This window comes from Phytophthora sojae (genome assembly GCF_000149755.1).
Source record: "Phytophthora sojae unplaced genomic scaffold PHYSOscaffold_4, whole genome shotgun sequence".
Taxonomy (NCBI): domain Eukaryota; phylum Oomycota; class Peronosporomycetes; order Peronosporales; family Peronosporaceae; genus Phytophthora; species Phytophthora sojae.
Genome location: NW_009258118.1, coordinates 5,201,692 through 5,223,606, shown reverse-complemented (window position 1 = coordinate 5,223,606; position 21,915 = coordinate 5,201,692). Strand labels below are relative to the sequence as shown.

Here is a 21,915-nt window from a genome sequence, read left to right as displayed (position 1 = left end):
TGACGTGTTACTCTGTTACCCACGTCTTCGGGCTATGACACCCATGACAGCGAGTAGTTTGTCCTGCATTCAGAGTAGCTGCATGGCATGTACGCATACTCAGACTCAGCCATCTCGGCACCGAGTCATGGACACTTGTTATCCCAACGCCGCACAGTGCTATCCGCGACAGACCGTACCAACGATCTCCCACGGCGCGTCGGAGATGCAGCTGGCGGAGCTCCAAGCAGCTATTGCAGCTTGTACCCTGGCATCCTTAGAGGCATCTCAAGCCCACGAATTGTTGGTGTTCTGGTCGTTGATCCACACAATCGGTCAACAGGGAGAATATTGCCGAAGCAGCCGATGAAGCTGCGCTTAACTGTTGGCACCAGCTTGCTGAGAAGAAGGTCACGGCAGGATCGTTGCGTTTGTCCAGAATTCAGGTTGTCGAGGACCAAGACTCCGACGACGACGACGCCGGCAATGAACTCGTCAACCCTATTAAAGTAAAGGAGGTCGTTGAAAAAAATCGCCCAAGACAAGCTTGAAGGACTGCAGAGGACGTTAGCTCTGAGTCGCCAAACGGTGGACGACGCATTGCAAATGATTCGCGAGGGGCGACAAGTGATGTGGAAAGAGGGGCAAGTGATATTAGCGGGGGCTAGTTGTGTCACGGCCACCACCTTTGCTCTGCCGCCTCTGTTGCGGATCGAGATCGTCCGCGATTTCTTCCAGATCGCAGGTCTGTTCTTCGCGGGTCTGTACGAGCCCGTGTTGGAAGTTTTGAGGGAGCAAGAGATTCCGAGCTGGATCTACGTCGGGCTTACCTGGATGCGCAGCGTCTACAACTGGTTGGTGAAGGACATCTCGCAGTTGATGCATTATCTGGACCTGGATCCAAACTTGTGGTCCAAGGTGAGTGTGGCGCTGCTATTGAGCGGCATCCTTCTCGTTCACTGGAGCTTCTTGGCCGTGGTCTTCCGCCTGTGGTGGACGATGCCTCGCACAGCGGATAAGGTTCGCCACGGCCATGAAGCCACGACGTGGGCGACATTTGCGTCCCAAAACGCTTGGACGACCAAGTTTCCGACCATTTTCATCACCATTTGCTTGACCGTGTACCTGCCGCTGACGCAAATGTCCTTCAATGTGCTCGTCGTGACACACAACCCGGCCGACTCTGAAGCAATGAGATCGGTTCACTTTGCCTCGCAGTACCGAGGCGGACCCTACTGGTTCTTCTTCCCACTCGAAGCCATCCTGCTCCTCTTCACCTTCACGTTATCCCTCCCGTTCCTGCTCGAGTGGTCGATCTGGAAGAACAGACCAAGTGGATCGCTGGAAGACGAAGACGTGACGTACGATCTCGACGGAGAGAAGGTCAAGTTTGACGACAAGGTGTACACGGAACTGGTGCCCAGTGATCCGAGCCAACTTGGCTGCCCGTACCGATCCCTTTACGCGGGCTTTGAGCGCAACTGGAGCACATACAAGGTGATGCAGATGGTGGCCAAGATCTTGATGGCGGTGATCGTCGTGTCTGCGGGTCAATCGGTTCAAATCGGTGGGCACTCTCATCAGCTTTTTTTACTTCTTGGTAGTGGGGCTCTCGAAGTACAGTCAGCCGTTCATCGACCCGTTCGATGACTGGATGGAGCTTATCTCCAAGCTAACAGCTCTCACAACTGCAGTAGGAGCCACCGTGGTGGCATACGCTTCTCGGGAGAAGGTGGAGTCGTCAACGACAACCCACGGGATCAGCGGCTTCATGGGGTTTGTAGTTGTAGTTCACGGATTTAACCTGCTGGTGATGCTCTCAGTGCTGCTGCTGGGTGTGCAAGGCGCTCGCGTTTACATTAAATGCATCCTTGGGTGGCTATCGTTCAGTGATACGTGCCGTGGGCTGGTCGACGCTCGAGCACACACCGTCATTCCGCATTGGAACCTCCAAAAGGAAGCCAAACACCGCGTACGGCAAGCTTTCTGGCGAGCAGTGCTTCTTGACTTGGCCGTCAAAGACGAAGGGGATGAAATGGAGAAAGTCAAAGGAAAAGCCAATGCCAAGAGCAAACACTCAACGAAAGTCACGGGGACTGCACGCTTGGTCTCACTTGAAGAAGCCGTTGTCGCCTCAGGTCTGGACCGCGTCAAGTCGCACTGGTACGGCAAGGAGCACATGTACACAGCTCAGCTGAGACGGTTGGCTCGCGAGGCTCTTGAAGGTGTCGATGTATTCTGGAATAACCCCCTAGGCGCTCGAGACGGCCATTTGGACTCCGTAAGTTGCTTCGGGAAGATGTACGTGGTGCCTTACCCTTTCCAGTGTGTTGTGGTGTACGATGACGCCCAAGACGAAGCAATTATCACGGACGAGTGCGATGGAAACTCCATTCAGACAAGTGACACGAACCTCGCCAAGCTTTTGTTCCTGAATTTCACGCCGTCGATCATGGCAAAGCGAGTGCTGCGGCAGAAGTTGCGAGTGCTAAGTGAGCGGCAAACCCCCATTATGCTACCGTTCACTCGGACAGAGAAGACGTTCGTCGGACCCAAGTTTCTGGGATGGAAGTGGCGGATCATCCCCATTTTTTCCAAGCCTGGGTACTACAAATTCGAGTGCAAGTACACTTACGGCATTATTCGCGTTCAGACCAGCAGCGACAAATCTGGTGTGTTGCTGCGGGTAAACAAGAGTGGGGCCATGAAAGTATTCAAGCGGTGGGTGGAGCGGCAATTCACTCGCAGAGGGCTCAAAGATTTAAAGCGGTGGACGCTAAAGGTGGTTAACAGCAACGTAGTGCAGTCGGCAATGAAAACAACGAGGAAAATGGCTGGGCACTTCCTCAGCTGCTCAAGGACTTGTTTAAGAGTCGAGGTGACACCAAGCGCGAAATGGCGGACGGCTTCCACGTCACCATCAAGTACAAAGATGGCAAAGGCGAGGTGGAAATCCCCGACACTGACAAGAAGTTCCAAGTTCACGGTTGCCGCAAGGCTGTGATGAAGGTCGATCACATCGGCCTCAAGCCGTCCATGGAGGAGAGCGACATTCATCACAAAATCTTTGAGAACACGCGCGAGCACTGGCAGGAAGGCCTGAAAGAGCTGCACGCTAAGCATCGCGACTACCGCCTGCGCCTCGCCATGATCCAAGAGGAGGAGAGTGCGGCGCTGAGCGACGATTTCTGGATCTTCGTGTATAATAACGCGCGTCTTCGGCGTAATGACCTCGAGCAGTACTTACTTGACCATGAGGCGAACCCAGCGCTGCAGACGCTGCCGAGGACTCGCAAGGCGGCGTTGGATGCGCTTTATCTGCGACAGAAGTGGGTGTTCCTGCACCCGCAGATCACGTTCTGGTACGTGTTCTGGGACGACGTGTACGCTCGCAATTCAGGGTTCAAGTGCCTCAAGCCAGAGGACTTCGACCCTCTCCAACCGACTGCGATCTGCTATCACGTCAAGAAAGAAGCCGAGCTTAAGGACTGGCTTCTCGAGCGCAAACTCCTCGGTCGGTGGGGCCTCTTCCACAAGGGCCTGATCAAACTATTGTACGAAGGAATGGCGAAGTACGAAAAGAAGGGAAAGATGAAGCGTCCAAGCAGCCAAAGTCTGAAGTCATATGCAACATTCTCAGCATGAATACAAGGGAATGATGCAGAGGCCTATGACAACCACTACTTTAAATCACGTTGAATATATTGTACTTCGACGTAGTATCTAGCAATCCTTGGCTATTCCTTTGTGGGGCAGGACGACACACAGCTACCACCTAAAAGCACCATCTTCACTCGATGGCGCTTTGATTTCTTCTTGCTTCGACCGCTGTCTGGCTGGGGGTTGGTAGTAGGCTCCATGTATCGTTGTGGCTGGCAAGGGCCGACGATCTTGTCCGAAAGTGGTGGCTTAGCACCAAGTTCCCTGAAAACCGCGACGGCTTCACTCGGGTATACGAACCAGCGCAAAGCCTCGTACATCCTGGGGATTTTCTCGTTCAGCGGGAGGCCCGACGAAGCAGCATTCATCGTGACCCCCAGCTTCACGGCCTGCTCAAGGTTCTCTCGCCGGTGAGCTGGGATGTCTTCAATACGCTCGACGATCTCCGAGGGACCCTCGTCCTTAAGTGCCGACCGCAGTTTCTTGCTCACGAACTCAACTTTGGCTCTTGAACTGTGACGCCAGACGCCATTGCGGACGTCGAACGCATACTGCGGTAGGAACTCCCATCCATGGTCGGCTACAAAGTGTACAGCGTCCAGAATATACTTAACTTCGTCTTCATCCGCGAAGTACGGGAAGCTGATGCGCGTGTCGCCAGGCTTGAGAATATTCACATTGGCCAGCAACGCGTGCTCCAAGCCTAACATATTCTGCTGGGTGAGCCCCAACACTCGAGCGCCGTACGGACCCACACATTGACACCCGCCACGAGCTTGGACACCGAAGAGGTCGTTCAGCAGCGCACATGGTGCAGGAAGCGGTTCCCGAAGTGAATGAGCAGCGAGAAAATCGGCAATTGATTCACGTCATCTCCCTGGCGCCCGAGCACCACAATATTCTTGTTGCGGCTGAAAGACTCTCGTACACGGCGTACATGCCTTCGTTCAATCTCCATGATGTTATGCGGACCAATACGTTGCTTCAGCTGGAAGGCGAGACCAAGGCGGATGCTGCCCAAAATGTCGGGAGTGCCGGCTTCCTCGCGCTCCACCGTGTTGTAGAGATAGCGCTGCGCTGTCGCCGTGACGAAGAGAACAGTGCCTCCACCAGGCATTGCTGGTACTTCATTCTGCATCAACTTCTTCTTGACCAGGCGAACCCGGACCACCCACGAACTTGTGACCGGAAAAGAAGACCGCGTCCTTGTAGGCGGCAGAATACTTGGGGTTCATGTCGATGTCGACGTAGGGAGCACATGTGGCGTAGTCCCAGCACGCCAACGCGTCGTACTTGTGCAACAGCTAGGAGACCTCATCGACGTCGAGTAACAAACCAGTCAAATTGGACGCTGCAGCGAAAGAGCCGATCTTGAGTGGGCGGTTTTTATGGCGCTGTAGTTGCCTCTCCAGCTCCGTCAGGTCGAGACCTCCACCAACAGCCTCAGGGATCGGCACCTCGTCCGCGCACAGACTCTCGCGCCACGGCAAGAGGTTCGAATGGTGCGAGAAGGGACACGTGAAAATCACGGGGCGTTTGCTGCTGCGATGTCGGCGACGTCCTTTGTTGATACCTAACACGGCGACAAGTTTGTTGATGGCGCTGGTGCAGCCCTGACCCGTGAAGATCACGACGTCTGACGACGGGCGTTGACGGCGTTGGCGATGATCTCGCGCGCTTCTTCCCGGAACGAGGTGGTCTGCAGTCCCGTCGCGGAGGTGGTGGTGTGCGTGTTGCCGTAGGTCCGCATGACCTGGTTGTGAATGAACCTCTCGATGCCTTCGAGCGATTTGCCGCTGGCTGTGTAGTCCGCGTACACTTGAGCTTTCGTACCGAACGGGGTGGTGAATGGAGAATTGCGGCCGATCATGTCGTGCGCGAGTTCTTCAAGTAGTTGCTTCACGTCGGAGCTCGAGTCATCGGAGTAGTGAGAGTTATAGATGAACGATGAAGAGAGCGTTGAGTTTCCTAGCAGACGACGGCTCTCTTCTTCTTCGTTTTTATCGGTAGTATCTACGGGTGTGGCGTGGGGGGTTGGCATGGCGGTCGAAATGCTCGTGAAAAAGTGGTCTTGATTTTCCACGGTATAACGTGAAGTCCGATCCGATCCCACGTGCGTAGTGCAGCCACCTGAAATGCGGGATTCGTCCTCCGAGTATCGTAACTTATGATTCATGTGCTACTCGTCTTCTTTTGCCAACTCTGCTCTACCCATGCATCACATTCTGTGCGGGCCAGTACTTTAGGTAATTTTAGCATCTGAATACCACATCACACAACGCTACGCGAGTGTACCCCCGCTCACTGATCCAACAAGTAATAATAAGCACTTCTAGAGGGAAAAAAAGTAGGAATGAAGCGCAGGTGTGCACGATTCATATCGTAAATGACTTGGTGGGCGCAGTATAATCAATTTACCGTTCTTCTCCAATGAACATACATGCCCTCCCGATTCGTCTTCAAGTTGCAGTCCAATCTATAACTTAGTGTACGTCACGCTATGCATTTAATTATGTGCGCCACTCCAAACGCCACCACTCAAACCATGTACGCAGGCGGAGGAGCCCACGAGGGCGAGCACCATGGCGCGGCCTCCTCGAGCGCCGCCGCGGAGGCCAACGACCTGGACGCGCTGGTGTTCGAGTTCGGCACGTCGCGCTGCAAGTTCGGCTACGCGGGCGAGGACTTCCCGCGCGTGTTCGAGCGCCCGCTGCCGCACGCGGAGGTGCAGGACGACGCCGAGGCCGCGCTGAAGCTGAACCGCCGCGCCGCGCAGACCGAGAGCGACCCGGAGAAGCTGGCGCAGTGGCTGTTCGACGCCGCCAGCTCGCGCCTGCAGACGCGGCTCAGCGAGCACCCGCTGCTGCTCGTGGAGCGGCCGTTCGCGCTGCCGGAGGACCCCGAGGACGCGGACAAGGCGGCGGAGGACGCGGATGCCGCCGACAAGCACAAGACCGTGGCGCAGACGCCGAGCGGCAAGAAGCGCGACCTGCGCGCGCGCGAGCAGATGGTGGAGGTGGTCATGGAGGAGCTGGGCGTGCCCGCGCTCTTCTGCGCCAAGAGCGCCGTGCTCGCCTGCTACGCCAACGGACGCACGAGCGGCCTGGTGGTCGAGATGGGCGCCACGTACACGAGCGTGACCTCGGTGCACGAGGGCTACGCCTTCGCGTACCCTAAGAGCCAGGTGACGCTGTTCGGCGGCCACGACCTGGACGCCTTCTTGAGGCAGAAGCTGGCCCCGCAGGTGGCCAAGAGCTGGGAGCAGAGGGCGGAGGCCACGTCGCTGGAGCAGGAGGTGGCCAGGAGGAAGAAACAGAGCTGGTCGTACGTGGTGGAAGCCAAGGAGAGCGGACTGTGCCGAGTGGCGGACGGACCCTTCGACGAGGTGCAGAACGCCCAGCTGCCGCTGATCAACTACGAGCTGCCCGACAAGACGGTGGTGGCCATGGGCACGGAGCGGTTTAGCGTCGCAGAGCACTATTTCCTGGGGGAGACGGTGCCCGCTACGGCGAGTACCGAGAGCGCTGGTGCTGTGAGCGACGGACCGGGCATGAGACTGCCCGAGTTGATTTGTGAGACTGGAGGACTCACGACCGAGACCGAGCTGCGCAAGGAGCTGTTCCAGAACATTGTGCTCACAGGAGGCAGCTCGTGCTTCGAGAACATGCCCACGCGCATTGAGCGCGAGGTGGTCACGACGTTGAGCGGTACGCCGCTGCCGCTTACGGCGTCGGGGAATTCAGGCGCGGCCGGCGGGTTTACGAGTAGTTTACGCGTTAAGGTGGTAGCGGCCCATGCTCAGGAGCGCCGCGTGGGGTCGTTCCTGGGCGGCTCCATCTTGGCGTCACTAGGCTCGTTCCACGAGATGTGGATGTCCAAGGCAGAGTACGCAGAGCATGGTGCCGCGCTAATTCACAAGAAGTGTCCATAAGACTGCAAGCCTAGGTGCTGCGGCGGGAATAGCATCCCCTTTTAGTGTTTAGTGACTACGTGCACTTGAGTTGTACCGATTGAGTTCCCGCAGGCATCAAGTTGAAGCGAGCCAATCTTATCGGCTCTGCCGATATATGGCACGGCTGATTTGTCGCGCGCTACACTGTACTCGAGTTCACGGAGGACATCCGCGGAAGGAGTTGGCAGACTGTGATGAGGCTGCGTAGGAATAAGGTTGAGTCGATAGCGTTCAGCCTCGTGCAGCCCGACATCTTGCAACGCGGCGGATCGACGTCCAAGCTTAAAGCCGTTTGCCTGTCTGAAGATGCTGTTCGCGCCCTCTAGGTATCAGCTCTACAATGCCGCGCAACAAACTTCAGCCTCACGCTACGCATAACACGCGCGGTCAAAGGCTGACACGGATCACCGCCGACTTCGAGTCTCGAGACAGTCCTCTAGGCTTGGACACAAATGCAACGGCGTCCACCTCTGGTGTGCCCGCTTCCTTCCTGCTGCGCAAGGCAGGGCTCACTGCTGTTGGAGCCCAACTTGGGCGGGACCTGCTCTCTCCAGGCAGCTGGCGCCCGGCGCAGTGCGCCGTCGTCGCGCCAGGAGACCACGCGCAGCTGGACGCCAGGACTGGCCATTTGCCTTACCGTTCGGGAAATTTGGATGAGAAAGCGTACCTCTGAAGCGTGGGACGCCCGGGCAACGGGTGGCGCTGCCTTGCCTGTGTCTCACGCGCTCGGAGGCTGCGAGGAGCTCTCCGGCCCTCTCCGTTTAACGAGCCAAGGTGGTGACAGTGCACGCACTTGTTTAAGATTTAGTTTTAAAAAATTATATACTTAAGCCCGGTGCGCGCGCTTGGTGCGTTCGAGCACGCTACTCCGTGAAATATCGTTTGCTAAATCTCGTGTCTTCATGCCGCGGCCGCTGTCCGTACGAACGCCTCGTGGTGCAGCACCTCTTCAATAGTCAGACGTTCGTTCGGGTCGCACTGCAGCATGCCCTCCAGCAGCTGCAGCGCGCGCTCGTCCAGCACGTGCGGCATCCTCCAGGCCGCCAGCACCTCGCGCACGCCCACCGCCTCGAAGGCGCGGAACGCCGCGTCCTCGCGTGTGGCCAGCGGCACGAGCGGCGAGCCCGTCACGAGGATGAACAGGATGATGCCGAGCGACCAGACGTCGGCCCCCTTGGGGTCGTACGCGGAGCTCGGTACCACTACTTCGGGCGCCATGTAGTAGGCCTTGCCCACGCGTCCCACGCTGAGCTGGTCAGCCCGCGCGGACAGCCCGAAGTCGCAGATCTTGCACACGCCGCGGCTGAGCATGACGTTCTCGAGACTCAAGTCACGGTGCGCCACGCCGAGACTGTGCAGGTAGGCCACTCCGGCCGCCACCTGCTGCACGACGGCGAGCGCGTCGACGCCTTGGAGGCGGCGGTTCTGGCCGCGGTTGACGCTCGAGAAGAGGTCGCCGCCGGCGCAGTACTCGAGCACGAAGTAGAGCGTCTGGCCCTCCACGAAGTCGTCCAGGTACTGCACGACGTGCGGGTGCGCGTCCGGCTGCGCGCGCTGCAGCGCCGAGAAGGCCTTCTCCTGGCGCGGGTCGTCGGGCGCCTGCGTCTCCGGCTTGCGCAGGTCCAGCATGTTGATGGCGTGCAAGAGCGACACGCTCTTGAGCGCGACGCGCCGCCGCAGCAGCTCGTCGGTGCACAGGTAGATACCGCCGTAGGTCGTCTGCGCCAGGCGCTGCACCACGCGATACCGGTTTCGGACGAGCGTCATGTAGGCGGGCAAGTGTTCGTGTGTTTTGTTCGCCTTGGTCACCTCGAAGCGAAATCCCAACTGGTCCGTTCAGTCCGTTTGAAGCGTTATCGCGAATCGCGCCGGCCAATCACAGGCGGGGATTAGCAGAGTACCAAGCTGGACGACTAAGGTGCGGGATACGTATGCTTTGGAGTTTGTAGCATGAACTTGGTCAACCTATGGGAGATTGCTTCGGTATTTTACTTCGGAACACGTCTTCCGTCATTGCGGTCGGCAGCACTTGACTGCAAGTCGGTTCTTAAGCGAGACATTAAGTCGTTCTTACCTGCACGTAGAAGGCGTCTTCTTCTCGCGGCGAAACCTAGCCGAGGCTCAATTTTTCTGGGGATATATATCTTCGATCGATCCAGCAACAAGATGCAATTTTTACAGGGCGAAGTCATGGACTAGGCCCCTTGATTTCGTTGAAGCGTGTAGCATCGTCTGCCACACTCCACATACATCTACGTGTTACATTTTGTTCTACAACTGCTGCTTCGAGCTCAGCGCGCTCTTACAAACGACATATCACTCCCAGGCTAGATGTACACAGCATCGGCCTACATAATTTGTCGAGAAGGCAGGCGCGACATGCAGAGCTACAACATCCTGGAGACGTCTGAACATCATTCTACTTTACATACGCCTTTTGGGCAGAACAAGAGCGGATGTGAAATAGTACAGACAACGACTTACAAAGCCGGCATGCTTAATGCCATCCTCCTATATAAAAGCAACGATAAATTCCCTCCCGTCAAATCTGTGAAACTGTCATAAAACACACGGCGTGTTGCATAAAGTACACAAGAAAGCATATAAAGTACACAAAACCAGATGGTATACAAAGATGAAGTCATTTGATTGAATCTGATTGGCTGGTTTGCTTATGTTAAGCTTTGCTTGACTTCGTCTGCCGGCTTTGTAAGTCGTTGTCTGTAATGGCCAACATGCGCCACCTGCGCTTCAGTATCCGTGGCCGGATCTTTTTGCATTCCTCCGATGTGTTACGCACAAGTTGAAGCGGTGCCTAAGCGAAGCCCTTCAAGCCCCAAGCAATTCGCCGCACCCAAGAATTGCTTGCTATTGCTGCTAGCAGCTTCAGCACCGCACCAACACGTCCGCCGTCCTCCTTGCCGGACGCGCTGCCGGTGCCCGCAAGCAGATCGCCACGCGCTCGTCGCCAATCACGGCGGCCGCACTAACGTTCTAATTTTTCTCAAGGCGCGATCGGCCAATCGGAGTCGGATCGGCTGATATGTTTGAACCGTGGCGTCCGCCTCACAAGGACCTCTACGGTATAAGATCACGTGTCTGCAGCGAATCAAAGTGCGGCATGGCGGAGCGTGGTTAATAGCGCACACAACGTGGCTCTGTAGGGGCGCCAGTGTCCACTATATTTTTCGAAAGGCATTCTACGGTATCAGCATGGACGATGGTCGGTCGCCCATCGGATGGACTCCATCCTTGGTCGACAGCGCTCGCGGTCTTGGCCACGTCGACGGGAGCTGCGGGTCGAATGAGGGCGGCGCTGGCGGTCTTGTGACCACGTGTGCAAGCCACAGCGTGTTAAGCTCAGCAGCGTTCTCTTACGCTGGGGTGGAAACTATTATCTGTGGTACAATCTTACACTCATCCACGGCTGACGTGGGCCCTTTCTGCTAGACCACGTTGCCTGCGGACCCTGCAGTCCCGTGTGTGGTGTCTACGTGGAGATTTGTAAGCTAGAAGCTATTCACGCGAAATCGCTCCGGCCAGCAACACTGACATATCCACACCAGTATTGAAAGGGCCTGGACGACTCACTCTAACGTTACTTCTCAATGGCGCCGGTCGTCTTCTAAGGGATGATGCCCCCGATTCAGATCACCAGGTCCACCAGCTCACCCAGTGTCCACGGCTGGCGTCCGCAGCACCCGATCTTGTCATCACCGTTCTCCTGACCGCCTCTGCAAACGGTCTTTTAGTTGACAACTTGCCAGGGACCAAGCAGGCCTCCTTCAAGCCGAGAATTTCGTAGAACCGAAGAGTTTCGTCATCCGCAAGCAATGGCCACCTTGAGCAAGCCGGAGCTGCAGCCTCCAGGTGCCCGGCCAAAAGAAGATTTTCTCCGTGCTGCATCGCGCGCGTACATCGTGCAGTTGGTCAAGTCCCAGATACTAAACTTTTTGCTCCTGTTGCAGCCGGCGGAGCCCACTTTTCGAGCATGAAGAGCGGCCGTCTCCACCGACGCTAACACGCTCGCCGTGGTGCAAAAGCTAGCAGCGTCTGAGCTGTGAAGAGAGGCTGCACGACAAGGCATTGTACGAGCGCGCGAGCGAGCAAGCCGTATGAACTTCATGCAACTTCCTGTGCGGTTAACTCTAAAGCTGGTCGCTGCACTTCGTTAAACGCCGTCGCCCAGTCCGGGACGGCAAAGAGTCCGCACCACTCTGCTGAATCCCACTGCGTTCGCCCTTGGCGAACTGATCCGAAATGCTCAGCGGCCTAGTGCTCCTTGTCAACTTCGGCTGACCGTGTGTGCTGAAGCTGAAGATACGTCGCGTGGCATTGCAGCCGGTGGGGACGACAGCGTCTTCAAGGGCTTCAGGTTCTGGAAGCCCCTGCTGAAAGTGGACAGAGGGTTTGACGACGATGGTGTCATGATGAGCGGGATTTTATCCCGAGTTGTTAGGGCGATAGGTGCAAATCACTATAAAAATATATGCTCCGCTATCGGTTATAAACGAACGGATCATTAACGTATCGGAACGTACCCGTTAACTTTAATAAACGCTTGGATAATATATTATCCAGCGGCGTGTTGCTTGAGTCTTTTAGGGTCGACATTCGCGTGACACGATCGATCGGATGTCGCTCGACCATGACTCCAAACATAACTACAGTTGTGTTTGCAGTACATGTATGTTCAACGATGTTACATCGGTGTCGCCACGTTCAAGTCATGGAACGACACCCACGTACACCCACGACTTCAATTTAAAGTCGTGGGTGTCGTTGAAGTCTTCAAACGATGCTGGTCTCGTTTCAACCATTCTGCACGTGCATACGTACCGTTACCGCCGCATTCAAGCCTTGACGTTGTCTGCATATTATTGCAAGATAGCTAAGTCATAGCGAGTGACCAGTACATGCTCGCGTAAGGGCTTGAGATAGTTGGCAGTGCATGCTTTCATGGTTTCGGAACTTGGTAGCAAACCCGAATAAAGACAAAAGCACCAACTGCTGAAATTTAAGGATACTTCGCTCTAACCAAGGAACCTCGGGTAGGCACATTTAAGATAAATTAACTTAGAATCAAACCTAGAATCAAAACTACATGACAAAGTCCAGAGCTTCTCCGTGCTTTAGCACGGCTTAGTATTAATGGGGTATGCCGGTCGCGTAGCTTCCTACTCTAGCGCTCCCCTCCCTCTTCTTTTGCCACGACATGACGGAGAACTTGGGGCTTCTTGGCACTGTGAGCTTCTTGGCTGGGTGTTTCTTACCAGTGGCGTCTGCGCCGTGAAGCTGCGCCGACGAGCGCTGAGGCTTGAGGTGAACCCCTTCCTCCCTCGAATCGGAAGACTCTTGGTGCTGCTCATTGCGGCTCATTCCGGCCAGCATGTCGTTAGCAGTCTCTGCTAGAGACTGGCCCGTGTTGGACCGTTGCGCTCGGATGAGCGAGTTGATGGAGCCCACGAAGGTGTTGCTGGTCCCGGAGTTCCTGGCTGTGAGGGAGCCATTGGCCGTCAACGGTCGAGGCTTCGAACGGACAGGGCCGGCTGAAGACACTCGACGCGGCCTCCCCGCTGCATTCGGTGCTGAAACTTGGTCCACCGGCTTTAGTTTCTTGCTTTTAGTCAGCAGCATGGCTGACCCCGGACGGTTCGAGCGCGAGACGCCACTGCACTTGTGACTATCGGACGTGTCGCTCCTTGGTGGGGAGGCAGGAGACGATGCAGAAGATGAAGAAGAAGACGAGAGGGACGACTCGGGGTTCCTGCTTTGCTTGGTTTGCCACGCCTGCGAGTGATTGAAGGACGTCGAGGTGGAGATGCCTCGTGAGGCGCTCACTGGGTCTGGCGTCTTCGCGGACACGGAGAGAGACGCGATGAGAGCTTTTGAGCGCTGACTTAGGGCGATGGCTGTCGCGATCGCATCCGTTGCAGATGCGTCGGCGTTTTCTGTAGCCTTTGGTCCTGGCGTCGACTCTGGTTTCCGTGTTGTTGTGTGTATGTGACCGTGGGCGGTTTGATAGGACAAACTCGTTCGAGTAGTTCGCGACTTCAATTCTTCAAGTGCTGTTGTTGGGCTGTTCACCATCGTGGAGGACTCCCCTGGCACAGAGCTGACAAGTGGGGGCTTGAGGTCTCGAGATCGAGCTGGCGGCTTGCACTCTTCTTCCTCCGGTGGTGGAGATACTCTTGACGTCAAACTATCTGACAGTAGAGAGGCTTGAGCTGCCACGACGCGAACGTGTTCGTGCTGATTCGAGACCGCGATGCCAGTTTCTTGCTGTTTCGGGACAGGTGGCTTACTAACGGCTCGTATACGCTGGCGATTCGATCCAAATGTGGCGGCTTGAGGTTGTCCCTGTTGAGCTGCTTCATTGTGCTGGTGACTTTGTGCTTGGGCTTGACGTATGTTCGTATGAAGTTTGCTGAGTCGAGTGCCAGAGCTGCCGATATTTGCCGTCGGTGTGGAGCTTGATGTCGCGTTGGGGGTCAATCCAGAGCGAGTTTTCTCAACTGCTGGACGGTGGTCGGGGGTATCACTACTGTCTCCTGAAGAGCTGCTATCGGCGTGTGCAGAGCTACCCCGAGACGTGACGGACTTGCGGTGGTTGTCCACCTCCTTTACAATGAGCGCACGCAGGTCCATCTTGCTCAAGTTCTTCAAGTCAAAGGAGAAGTCCGCGCGCATGGACGGCGGGGGGTCCACCCCTCCGCTGCGATGTCGGTACTTACGCTCGATGTCCTGCATGTACGGGTGGTCAAGCGCTTCTTGCGCAGATATCCGTTTGGCTGGGTCAAACTCCAGTAGGCGGTCGAGTAAGTCCACAGCGGCGTCACACGCGTTCGGGAACAGTGTACGGAATGGCACCTTCGGCTTCCTGCCTAGTGATCGTAAGAACCGCTGAGCTTGAGAACTCTGAATTCGCGTCGTGGCCTCAGGCGGGGGAGCTCCGATGACATCAAAAATGAGGGTGAGTTGATGCAGAAAGTTTTTGCCAGGGAACAACGCCTTGCGACCCAGGATCTCAGCGAAGATGCACCCGACAGACCACATATCCACGCTCTGGTCGTACAGTCCATCAGGCTGCAGCATCAGTTCAGGAGCTCGATACCAGCGAGTTACGACGTGTTCAGTCATGGGTGGTCGTTCCAAGATTCTGCTTGACGATGAGCCTGAGCTAGCTGCGGGTGCAGATCGAGGGCGCTCAAGGGTGCCGGAGGACCCCAAGACACGAGGAATCTTCCGGGCAAGACCAAAGTCGGCGATTTTGAGCTGACATGTCTTGCTCAGGAGCAGGTTTCCCGGCTTCAGGTCTCGGTGCAGCACGCCGTTGTCGTGAAGATACTTGACTCCACGCAGAAGCTGGTGGAGGAAATATTTGGCATGAGCGTCGGAAAGAGGCTGCGAGCTTTGGATCACGCGGTGCATGTCCGTGTCCATGAGGTCCATTACGATGTACAGCTCGTCGTCTTTCAGATTGGTCGACAAATTGTGGATCGATATAACCTGGCGATACAAGGGGATAGCTTGTTTTAGTTCTCTCTCAAGTATTTCACCCGACACACAAGACCGCGACAATCGTACATTCGGGTGCTTGCCGAGGAGCTGCAGCAGCAAAACCTCGCGAAGTGTGTGCTTGGCATCTACTGTGCGTTTGGCCATGGGGCTCACTTTCTTGATGGCCACGCATTGCCCTGTTTCGCGGTCTTTTGCGGCACTGAACAAAGGATTTAGTGATCGCTGTCAATTCCAACCAGGAAGTCAAGCCGTGCTACGTACCAAACTATGCCGTACGAGCCTTTGCCTAGCGGATTGAGGAACTGGTACCGGGAGCTCACTTTGAACACACTGCCGTACACCTTGAATCCAGTTGCATGACCACTGGAGCTGCTTCCGTGTGGGCCGATGCTACTAGATGAAGACGACGCCATAACCAAGAGCAATCAATGAGGGAAATCCACGGTTTTCTTATCACAAGAGAGGGCATTGAGCACTGCGTAGACGGAGATCAAGCTTCCTAGGCAACGATGCAAATAGAACTCCGCATTTGGCGCGCAGATTGCCAGTTAGATAGTTGATGTCCTAGCTTAGGTGACGTTGCCGTTCTGAACAACCCGCTACTTCATCTCTGTCGGCCTACAGACTGCAGAAAGACGATCATCTTTTCCTCAGGCATATCGGCTTCCTCGCTCGTTGCAGCAAAAGGCTGGTCAATCACCCCAAGCCACCGTCCTGGTCGTCCGACCTTCTGATGGCGTAGTAGTGAACATGGTGCAGCGACGCCAGTCTCTCTATCTGCTCAGCAGGAACCTCGTTCGTACTCACCTCGGAGCTTGAAACCACGAGGTGCACCTTGCTGTTCGTAGGGACCCCCTCCAAGATGTACTTGATCCTTTCTCCTGTAAGTTTCTCTTCGACCGATACGTTGGGGCTGATGATGATCATCCCCTGGCTGTCCCTTACTGCATGGCCAAGGTTTAGTGGCATTTCAAGCAGAAAACTTGGCCAGTTTGTATCGGGCATGGCAAGATACGGAATTGTCAGGTCCGGGCGCGGAAACGATTCGTATTTGCACGGGACGTGGGAATCCCGGACGCCAAGCTCAAAGAGTAAGCTCAACAAAAAGTTCTCAAACTGAACCCCAGCAAATCCGCCCCTGTGACTCGCCAACACCGTCGCTCCAATCACCAGAGACTCCAGTTATGCACTGCTACTCGAACATAATATGGGGCTTAACACTGACTTGGCGTCTTCCAGTACACTTTGGAATGCTTGGCGAAATGATACCAGCGGATACGGAGCAGCCTCGAATGGGTGGACCAACTTGCCACCCATCGCGCAGAGATACAGCAGCACGTCTTTCTCAACCTTCGGAAACACTGAGCTGCTAACGTTAGTCCAAGCCGCTGAATCATCTTTCACAAGTCTTGCGCGCGAATTGTCCGTCGATCCTCTGCCAAAGCCGCGATCTTGACTGGAAGGCTGCAGCTCACACGATACGTAGCGTAGATTGAACGGCTCTTCTTCCGACAGACACACAAAGTGGTTGTGAACCAGGAGACATTTTTCATCCTGGATATGCCTCGCTGGAAGAAAGAGACAAAGCTGGCCGACATGGAAACCCCAAGGGTTTTTGTAAGCTGGAAATTGACGCGCCAGTGCTTCCACCATCTTGTCCATATAGTCGGCTAGACTAACGCTACTGGACCAACGGCGGCGATTGACATAGTTCACCATCGCCTTCGCGGACAGAGCCCGACTGTGCTTCACCAGCACTTTCAACGCCGCTTCAATGGATGGATCTTCACTTTGTTGGGACAGCGGGAACACGATGCAACGGAGTGGCGCGTCACGCTCCAGCGACTCCACTTCTGTCGAAACCACGTCCCTCCCCGGCCCATTTCGAGAGCTCATTATGACTGTGAGGTCGAAGGACCGGAGCACATTCCGCATGAAGAGAATATACTGCGTCGAGGTGTCGTTCTTGGGGTCTGCTAAGAACGGAACCTCGTCCAGAAAGAATACAACCGGGCGTCTGCGTTTTTCCCGACGTGCTGGGATTGCATAGTAAACGTCTGAGCGTGCACGCACTCCGTACGTCGCCTTCTTGTCCATCAACAACGCGTAGATGAATCCGTAGGAATGGAGCATTTGCCTCGATATGATGTCAGCAATTTCAGGGCTGCGAACGTACGCGAGGTCCTTCTTCACACAACAACGGAATGCTGCAGACCGACCAATGGAGTCGCGATACACGGGCTGGTGCCATTCGAAAGGAGTCGTCCTCTCAAAAACAATGTAAAACACGTCCAAGTCATCACGCGCCATCAAGTTGAAGGCATTTGGGTTTTGCCGGTTCCTCTCGACCCTTCCAAGGATATGAACGGAGTCCCGTACTTCGTATCTTGAGCTCGATGGATTGCATCCACCAGTTCATTCACGTGGTCAGAATTTCTCAGCACTTCGGCACATTCTCGATACGGCATTGTGTGTTTGTGCTCCACTCTATCCTCGATTGTGATTAAGGTTTGTGCCCCTCTTCGGTGGTACTTGCACATTTGCACCAAGTCCGTCTCCGCCACCAAAATGTGGATGTGTAGTGGATCAATTCCACGCAATGCGCTTCCTAGCGTCTGCGTGGGATCGAGATGCTGTCCATACACTTCTTGAATCTCGTCCAGATCGGGAATTTCCATCTCCAGATCTTCTTCTTCTGGCTCGCCTTCAGCCAACCATCTACCGTCCTTCTTGGCGAGAAAAAGCCGTTGCGTTGAGGCATCGACCTGGAGAGTTTAGAGCCATTCTGTCACCAGTTGCTCACGGATTCCCGGACAAACGATCAAGAGCCAGCGACTACCAAGACAGACCGTGCCTATTTGCATAGTTACGAAGTTCTATAACTAGCAGGCCCTCCGGTGGTTTCTGAACTATCAGTGAGGACGCCTCTTCACTCTAAGAAAATTCATCTCCAGAGCAACGCTGTTGCTCGCTCTTGCTTAACTCCTGCTTCCGACTTCGCTTCCTCAGCTTACGGATTGTTGTTCACCCAGACGTGAAGCCTGTTTCAGGGGTGGGTGGCACCATATTGCAACATAGTAGCCTTCGTCAAGGAGCTACGGCAAAAATGAGCGACAGTAACATGGAGGAAAGTCCATGTCCAACCGAGCTTGTGCAGGCTTTAACAGCTGAAGAAGTGGTCTCTCTTCGCGCGATTCTGGCCGACCATCAAGGAATTCAAGCACAGCTACAAAAACTAAGTGTCGACAAAGTCGGGATCACGAAGGGGATGTCCGAGTACGCGTTGAAGAGCGACGAAAAACACCTAGCAAGTGCCCAGATCTTGAAGGACAACCAGCTACTACTCCAAAAGCTCGTCACGCAGACCCAAGCGGCATCCCAGCAAATGCATACATGACTGAGCACTCTGGAAACGCGGATCAGCATGATTGCAACTCAAGCGGCCGAGATGAGAAGCGAAATCAGCCTAGCAGTCGAGAACATCAACACTTTAAAGGACACCGTGAACAAAATTCAGCCTGGGACTCTAGTTTTCCCCTCCGAAGACTTGTACCCTAAGTGGGACGTCACGGGACCTGCTCCAGACGACGCCCTTAAGGAATTCACAACAGCAGAACTGGAAACCCGAATCGAGAAGTGCCTCAAACAGAAAGAGACACCCGCTTACAGTGGTGAGGATTCGGACGACATCGAAGTTTTCGCGCTTAATATGATCTCTTGGTACGCAGCGTACGGGCTCTATTTCAAAAATCCGCAAGTCGATCTTCGCGTGGCCCAGTTGATGATGAACCACACACGTGGCAAGGCAAAAACCTGGTATCTTTGTGGCTTCAAAGGCACCAAGACCTGGACAGCTATCGTCAAAGGTATGCATAATCGCTTCGTCACCAAGGCCAAGGAAGAAGAGCTTGTGGCTAGCTTCTTTGACTGTAAGCAGGGAACGAGATCTCTGGACGTGTACATGGAGGAATTTGTACGCCTTGGTAACACAGATGATGTCTCTGAGCAGTACAAGATGGTTTTGTTCAAGAAAGGACTCAAATCGACTAAGCTGCGTGAGCTTCTCCAAGTTCGTGAGTTCGACTCTTTGGACGATCTTCTAGATGGAGCTCGGGGCCTTAACCCCAAAGACGCTGATACTGGACCGGCAAGGATCAACGCCAAGCCAGCAAAGAAACCAGTAGCGGCACCTCCTCAGCAGAAACCGCGCACTCGCAACAGTCAGCGGTGTTCTTCTACTCGGTGTCTTGAAACCGGCCATACAGCCGACACGTGCTGGGCATTACACCCCGATTTGAAGCCGCAGTGGCTTCTAAACAGGGAGAAAGCAGGGTACAATAGCATGGCCGCGCCTGCACCGCCAATCCAACTGCCTTCTACGACCGACACTAAGCTGTGGGAAGTGCTCACCGCTATTCAGACTGATCTGTCAAAAATCAAAGCCAATTTAAACTAACCGGTCCTACGGATGGCATCCTAGGACCTGACGAAGCCAATGACAATTTGGACTCGTGGGTCTTTGACCCGGGAAAAACCAACAATGCGAAGTACTTCGTGGAGAATACCCAAGTCGCTACGGATTGGAGTCGCAACTTGATCAAGGAGGTTGGTTGCGTGTGCAATGGCGAGCTGCTGACTCGTGGATCGGCCTTTTTTGATGAGGGCGCCGATTTCTGTGGCGTTAGTGAGGAGTTCTTGCGGAAGAATGAGCTGATCGACTTTGTGGTCGACAAAGGGACCTTCGAGGTCACGTTTGGAAATGGAAAGACGGAGTCCATCCCGAATCGCACTATCTCTTTAAGTATTTTCGTTGATGAGATGTCTTCTTTTGACTTTGAATTCAATGTTTGCCTGATTCCGAATGGGTGCGATTTGATGATGGGGGTTCCGTGGAAGAGGAAGATGCAGCCGATTATTGACTAGGCGATCGACCGAGTGTACGACACCGATCACTTCGTTGGGCTCGTGTTGAAGCACGGAAAAAACCATCTTACAAGGCGGCGCTGCGAGAACAGGATATTGAACTCCGATCTCCTGTTTTAAAGATCAAGAACCGTCGTACGCAACAGCAAACCAAGATGCCGATTTTACGCGGCCAGAGTGAAAAGCAATTTCACTTTAGCAAAGTACACGGGAAGACCCGGTACATTTCGATTAAACAAGCTAGACGACTTGTCAAGAAAAAAGCCTTTGAATTTATGGTTGTTCTTCCCCAGGCCACGATTAATGCGATTCACGCTACGTGGAGTAAAGGAGGTGACTTTCTGGCGGTATATCTTGACCAGATCGCTCAGCACCAACAATTCAATTCGGTAGAAACCAAGACGCGCGAAAAAAACGGAGCGTCATGCAACAACAGATCAAGAGAGTTTTAGGTCGAATCCGGCGTTCCCTTTGATCAAGAAATTTGAAGAAATATTCCGAGCGCACTTACCAAAAGGGCCACCTGCACATGGTGAACATGAAATGGAGCTAACGCCTGGTGAGGGTGCAATTTTCCGTCCCCAGTGGCGTTTGAGCCCGGAACAAACTGAGACGCTACGCGTGTGGCTAAAGGAGATGCTAGCAGCATGTCTAATTCGGCCGAGCATCTCACCCCACGGCGCTCCCACTTTTTGTCAGAAAACCTGTGGGTTGGCGTATAGTCCATGACTATCGAGCCATGAACGAGCGTACCATACGACAGTCTACACCTATGCCGAGAAAGGATGATATCTTGGATCGCATGGCAGGATGCCGCTGGTATAGTTGTTTCGACTTGTTTTCGGGCTACTACCAGAAACGTATGCGGGAACGGGATATACCTTTGCAGACGGCCTCTTCGAATATATTGCTGTCCCCATGGGGCTTAGCAATGCTCCCGCTACGTTTAATCGCATCGTCACCGGGATTTTCAAAGATTTAGGGGACACGGTGGCCACCTACTTTGATGATGCTCTAAGTAGACGAAGTGACTTTGAAGTTGATTTTCTAGCGCTGAAGAACAAGCAGTTGTACGCTGCCAAAAAGGTCCCTGTGTTGTCGTTAATGGTGCAAGTTCGTAGAGCCCAGGTAACTCAGAAAGTGGTGCGAGAGAGCTTAATGCACAAGAAGAAGCTTCCAATAGCTCATGCAAAACGCTATCGCTATTCTGAAGTAGATGATATCGTTTACTACGACTTGAGCGGAGCGTCTCGCATATGGATTCCTTCCAACAGTATCGAAGTGCAAAATGGTGTACTTTGGGAACTCCGTGATAGTGTTCTTAGTGGGCATCCTGGGATCGAGAAAACTGTGCATGTAGTGCAGGAGAGGTTTTACTGGAAGAACATGGTTCGTCGAATTACGCAGTATATTAAGACGTGCCAGGCCTGCCAGCGAAGTAAAGGAAGGACTGGAAAAACTCCGGGCTACTTACGTCCGTTGGAGGTGCCTACAGCAAGGTGGGAATCTATTGGTATGGATTTCGTCACTGACCTTCCGGAAAATGAAGCGGGAAATGACGCAGTGCTGGTAATAGCAGATCGATTGACCAAGAGGGCGCACTTCATCGAAACAAACACGTCCATTTCAGCGGAGGAGTTCGCTGGTGTGTTTGTGAATCACTACGTTCGCTATCATGGGATCCCTCGTGATATAACCTCAGATCGAGACACGAAGTTCACCTCAAAATCTTAGCAGGAGTGTGCTCGCCTAACAGGGACGAAACTGCGAATGTCAGCAGCCTACCAGCAGAGAACTGACGGTCAAGTGGAGCGTATCAATGCCGTATTGGCCGCGTACCTTCGGAGCTACGTGAGCGGCTATACGAACAATTGGGGAGA

At 54.4% G+C, this 21,915-nt stretch overlaps 8 protein-coding genes across 8 annotated transcripts; 3 read left to right on the top strand and 5 right to left on the bottom strand.

The window, feature by feature from the left end:
- Positions 1–127: 127 nt before the first annotated feature.
- Positions 128–3,624, top strand: PHYSODRAFT_332078 (hypothetical protein; the record flags this gene model as incomplete). The annotated part of the gene is made up of 5 exons (XM_009529012.1): positions 128–282; positions 323–488; positions 541–1,546; positions 1,584–2,700; positions 2,781–3,624. The coding sequence occupies 5 exons, from the start codon at positions 128–130 to the stop codon at positions 3,622–3,624; spliced, it is 3,288 nt and encodes a 1,095-aa protein (XP_009527307.1).
- A 92-nt stretch (positions 3,625–3,716) lies between these two features.
- PHYSODRAFT_346318 (hypothetical protein) lies at positions 3,717–5,680 on the bottom strand (the record flags this gene model as incomplete). The annotated part of the gene is made up of 5 exons (XM_009529011.1): positions 3,717–4,355; positions 4,448–4,786; positions 4,815–4,931; positions 4,962–5,181; positions 5,274–5,680. 5 exons carry the CDS (start codon positions 5,678–5,680, stop codon positions 3,717–3,719), a joined length of 1,722 nt encoding a protein of 573 aa, XP_009527306.1.
- A 504-nt stretch (positions 5,681–6,184) lies between these two features.
- On the top strand, positions 6,185–7,603 carry PHYSODRAFT_559215 (hypothetical protein; the record flags this gene model as incomplete). The annotated part of the gene is made up of 1 exon (XM_009529010.1): positions 6,185–7,603. One exon carries the CDS (start codon positions 6,185–6,187, stop codon positions 7,568–7,570), a length of 1,386 nt encoding a protein of 461 aa, XP_009527305.1. The 3' UTR covers positions 7,571–7,603.
- An 888-nt stretch (positions 7,604–8,491) lies between these two features.
- On the bottom strand, positions 8,492–9,401 carry PHYSODRAFT_559212 (hypothetical protein; the record flags this gene model as incomplete). Its single annotated transcript, XM_009529009.1, has 1 exon — positions 8,492–9,401. Exon 1 carries the CDS (start codon positions 9,356–9,358, stop codon positions 8,492–8,494), a length of 867 nt encoding a protein of 288 aa, XP_009527304.1. The 5' UTR covers positions 9,359–9,401.
- A 1,772-nt stretch (positions 9,402–11,173) lies between these two features.
- Positions 11,174–11,889, bottom strand: PHYSODRAFT_354657 (hypothetical protein). The gene has a single exon (XM_009529008.1). It carries the CDS (start codon positions 11,715–11,717, stop codon positions 11,412–11,414), a length of 306 nt encoding a protein of 101 aa, XP_009527303.1. The 5' UTR covers positions 11,718–11,889; the 3' UTR covers positions 11,174–11,411.
- An 850-nt stretch (positions 11,890–12,739) lies between these two features.
- PHYSODRAFT_315181 (hypothetical protein) lies at positions 12,740–15,525 on the bottom strand (the record flags this gene model as incomplete). The annotated part of the gene is made up of 4 exons (XM_009529007.1): positions 12,740–13,358; positions 13,755–15,100; positions 15,179–15,311; positions 15,374–15,525. The coding sequence occupies 4 exons, from the start codon at positions 15,523–15,525 to the stop codon at positions 12,740–12,742; spliced, it is 2,250 nt and encodes a 749-aa protein (XP_009527302.1).
- Positions 15,526–16,294: 769 nt separating this feature from the next.
- On the bottom strand, positions 16,295–17,434 carry PHYSODRAFT_500847 (hypothetical protein; the record flags this gene model as incomplete). The annotated part of the gene is made up of 1 exon (XM_009529006.1): positions 16,295–17,434. A coding segment is annotated over one exon (1,140 nt), but the record flags the coding sequence as incomplete, so codon positions are not given.
- A 1,126-nt stretch (positions 17,435–18,560) lies between these two features.
- On the top strand, positions 18,561–20,035 carry PHYSODRAFT_499074 (hypothetical protein; the record flags this gene model as incomplete). The annotated part of the gene is given in 4 exon segments (XM_009529005.1): positions 18,561–18,971; positions 19,020–19,292; positions 19,338–19,540; positions 19,555–20,035. 4 exon segments carry the CDS (start codon positions 18,561–18,563, stop codon positions 20,033–20,035), a joined length of 1,368 nt encoding a protein of 455 aa, XP_009527300.1.
- Between the last annotated feature and the right edge of the window lie 1,880 nt (positions 20,036–21,915).

Bases quoted from the DNA above. Each gene is read 5' to 3' on its own strand.
- PHYSODRAFT_354657 (XM_009529008.1), bottom strand. From the start codon at position 11,717: ATGAAGTTCATACGGCTTGCTCGCTCGCGCGCTCGTACAATGCCTTGT.